Source organism: Lagopus leucura, unplaced genomic scaffold (assembly GCF_019238085.1).
Source record: "Lagopus leucura isolate 7727_CA_CO unplaced genomic scaffold, USGS_WTPT01 60210-0_obj-0_obj, whole genome shotgun sequence".
Lineage (NCBI taxonomy): Eukaryota > Metazoa > Chordata > Aves > Galliformes > Phasianidae > Lagopus > Lagopus leucura.
In genome coordinates, this window is record NW_024968164.1 from 25269 (window position 1) to 28119 (window position 2851).

The 2851-nt window shown below is 64.1% G+C and overlaps 1 protein-coding gene across 1 annotated transcript in view; it reads left to right on the plus strand.

The window, feature by feature from the left end:
• Positions 1-2846, plus strand: part of LOC122193480 (phospholipid-transporting ATPase ID-like) — a gene marked incomplete at its 3' end in the record, with an annotated part of 3161 nt that extends 315 nt beyond the window's left edge. Inside the window, exons 2-11 of the mRNA XM_042894276.1 lie at positions 184-242; positions 750-863; positions 968-1066; positions 1166-1227; positions 1303-1375; positions 1626-1696; positions 1791-1870; positions 2298-2456; positions 2528-2616; positions 2688-2846. Coding sequence (XP_042750210.1) covers positions 184-242; positions 750-863; positions 968-1066; positions 1166-1227; positions 1303-1375; positions 1626-1696; positions 1791-1870; positions 2298-2456; positions 2528-2616; positions 2688-2846 — 965 coding nt within the window. The remainder of the gene's footprint in view (positions 1-183; positions 243-749; positions 864-967; positions 1067-1165; positions 1228-1302; positions 1376-1625; positions 1697-1790; positions 1871-2297; positions 2457-2527; positions 2617-2687) is intronic.
• Positions 2847-2851: the final 5 nt, after the last annotated feature.

Below are 2851 nucleotides of genomic sequence, written 5' to 3' on the forward strand. Positions count from 1 at the left end.
GGCTGGGGGTCGTTGGGGCTGGGGGGACCCGGGGGGTCCGTGGGGTTGGGGATCGGTGGGGCTGGGGGGACCCGGGGGGTCGGTAGGGTTGGGGATCGGTGGGGCTGGGGGGACCCCGGGGGGTCGGTGGGGTTAGGGATCGGTGGGACTGGGGGTGGGGGGGCTGACGGCGCTGTGTTGCAGAGGAGGAGCGCCGGGTGCGCGCCAACGCACGGGAGTACAACGAGAAGTTCCAGTATGCGGTGAGTGGAGACCCCCCCCCATCCTCCACCCCAACTCTCCTCGCTGACCCCGGGGGGGTCGGGGGGCTCAGGGGGGTTTGGTGCCCGGTGAGGGGGTCACGGCTGCAAGGATCTGCGTGTCCCTGAGTGCAGCACTGAGCTGCGGGGATGGCGGACAAGCTGTACTCCTGCGGAGTCCTCCAACAGACCCCAATCCCCGCTCTGCCGGCCCCGGAGCAGCGCTGCGATGGTTCTGGTTAATTAACGAGCTTCCGGAGCGGCTGGGGGAGGGGCAGCGCTCACCTTGCCCACCCCCCCCTTCCCCTCTGTGGAGGTTATTGCTGCTGCTCTGCTTCAGGCCTGGCCGCCGCACTGCCTGCAAGGCTCCGGGCTTTGGAGGTGTGGGGATGTGGCTGCAGGAACGGTGTGAGGATGGGCAGCAGCTCAGGCCAGCCCTGCCCTGGAGCAGTGCTGGAACTGCAGCGCCTCGGCTCATCCTGACCCCCCCATCACCCATTCCATCCCCAGAACAACTGCATCAAGACCTCCAAATACAACATCGTCACCTTCCTGCCTGTCAACCTCTTCGAGCAGTTCCAGGAAGTGGCCAACACCTATTTCCTTTTCCTCCTCATTCTGCAGGTGAGTTGTGGGGAGCCGGGGAGGTGGGGCAGCGTCCTGCCTCAGGGTTAACAGTACGCTTTGGGGCCGTCCATCTCCCCCTAACCCCCCATTGCCGTCCGCAGCTGATCCCGCAGATCTCCTCACTCTCATGGTTCACCACCATCGTGCCTTTGGTTCTCGTCTTGACCATCACGGCCGTCAAAGATGCCACCGACGACTACGTGAGTGCTCCCCTCAGCACTGTCAGCTGTGGGCTGGGGGTGGACGTGGGACCCCAGCCCCCTCATGGCTGACCCCACCACCCCTTCCCCCGTGCCCAGTTCCGCCATAAGAGCGACAACCAGGTGAACAACCGGCAGTCTCAGGTGCTGATCGGCGGAGTGTGAGTGTCACAGGGAGGAGGGACGTGGTGTGGCCTCGGGGCAACGTGGCTCTGTGTCACACCGTCCCTCTGCAGCCTTCGTCAGGAGCAGTGGATGAACGTCCGCGTTGGGGACATCATCAAGCTGGAGAACAACCAGTTTGTGGCGGTGAGTTTGGTGCTAAGATGAGCACGGTGCTGCCTGGGGATACGGACTGCTGTCACCTCCTGGGTTTCCATCCGAGGCTGGAAGTTGGGCAGCAGAAGTTGGGCTGTGGGGATTTGTGAGCTCTTGGGGTGATGATGTCTGACAGGGCGTCTTGCTGGCCCCAGAGCTGCAGCGTGGGGTGGGGGGCTTCCCTGGGGGAGGCAGAGGGGAGCTCAGCGCCGGCACAGCCTTCAGCACGTCTCTCCTGCAGGCTGACCTCCTCCTCCTCTGCAGCAGCGAGCCCCATGGGCTGTGCTATGTAGAGACTGCCGAGCTGGACGGGTAGGTGCTGTCCTCAGCCTTGGTGAGAAGGAAAACGGGCCGTGAGCTGCTCTGCCGGGCTGGTGCTCACCCCACGCCGTGCTCCTTCCTGCAGAGAAACCAACATGAAGGTGCGACAGGCCACCCCCGTCACCTCAGAGCTGGCAGATATCAGCACACTGGCACGGTTCGATGGTGAGTACCCAAAAACTGTCCTCTGTGATGGGGCGGCCTTTAGGGTTCTTCCTCTGGTACCTGGCTTGGGTTTGGTTTGGAGAGACCGGGGCTGTCTGTGGGGTGCTGTGGTTCTGGGGTGCAAATGGGTCTGCAGAGCAACTGGGGCAGGGTGGGGGATGGAGCTGGGAGCAGCTGGGACAGAACAGGGGGTGGAACTGGGAGCAGCTGGGATGGGGCTGGGGATGGAGCTGGGAGCAGCTGGGACAGGGCTGGGGATGGGGCTGGGAGTAACTGAGATGGAGCTGGGAATGGGGCTGGGAGCATCTGGGACAGAGCAGGGGGTGGAACTGGGAGCAGCTGGGATGGGGCTGAGGATGGAGCTGGGAGCCAGCGGGACAGAGCTGGACAGATGCATGAGCTCAGCTGAGGTGCCCTCTGTGCCCAGGCGAGGTGATCTGCGAGCCCCCCAACAACAAGCTGGACAAGTTTGGCGGGACGCTGTACTGGAAGGAGAACAAATACCCCCTGAGCAACCAGAACATGCTGCTGCGGGGCTGCGTGCTGCGCAACACCGAGTGGTGCTTCGGCCTCGTCGTCTTCGCAGGTGGGCTGTGAGGCCGGGCAGCGCCGCGCTGCAGGGCTGGGGGCTCTGCTGACGTCCTCCCTCTGCCCCAGGGCCGGACACGAAGCTGATGCAGAACAGTGGGCGGACCAAATTCAAACGGACGAGCATCGACCGGCTGATGAACACCCTGGTGCTGTGGGTGCGTGGAATGCAGCTGTGGGGGAGCGCGCGGCCGTGGGGCTGGGGCTCACGTCCCGGTCCTGTCCGCAGATCTTTGGGTTCCTGGTGTGCATGGGGGTGATCCTGGCCATCGGTAACGCCATCTGGGAGCACGAGGTGGGCGTCTGCTTCCAGATCTACCTGCCCTGGGACGAGGGGGTGCACAGCGCCGTCTTCTCCGGCTTTCTCTCCTTCTGGTCCTACATCATCATCCT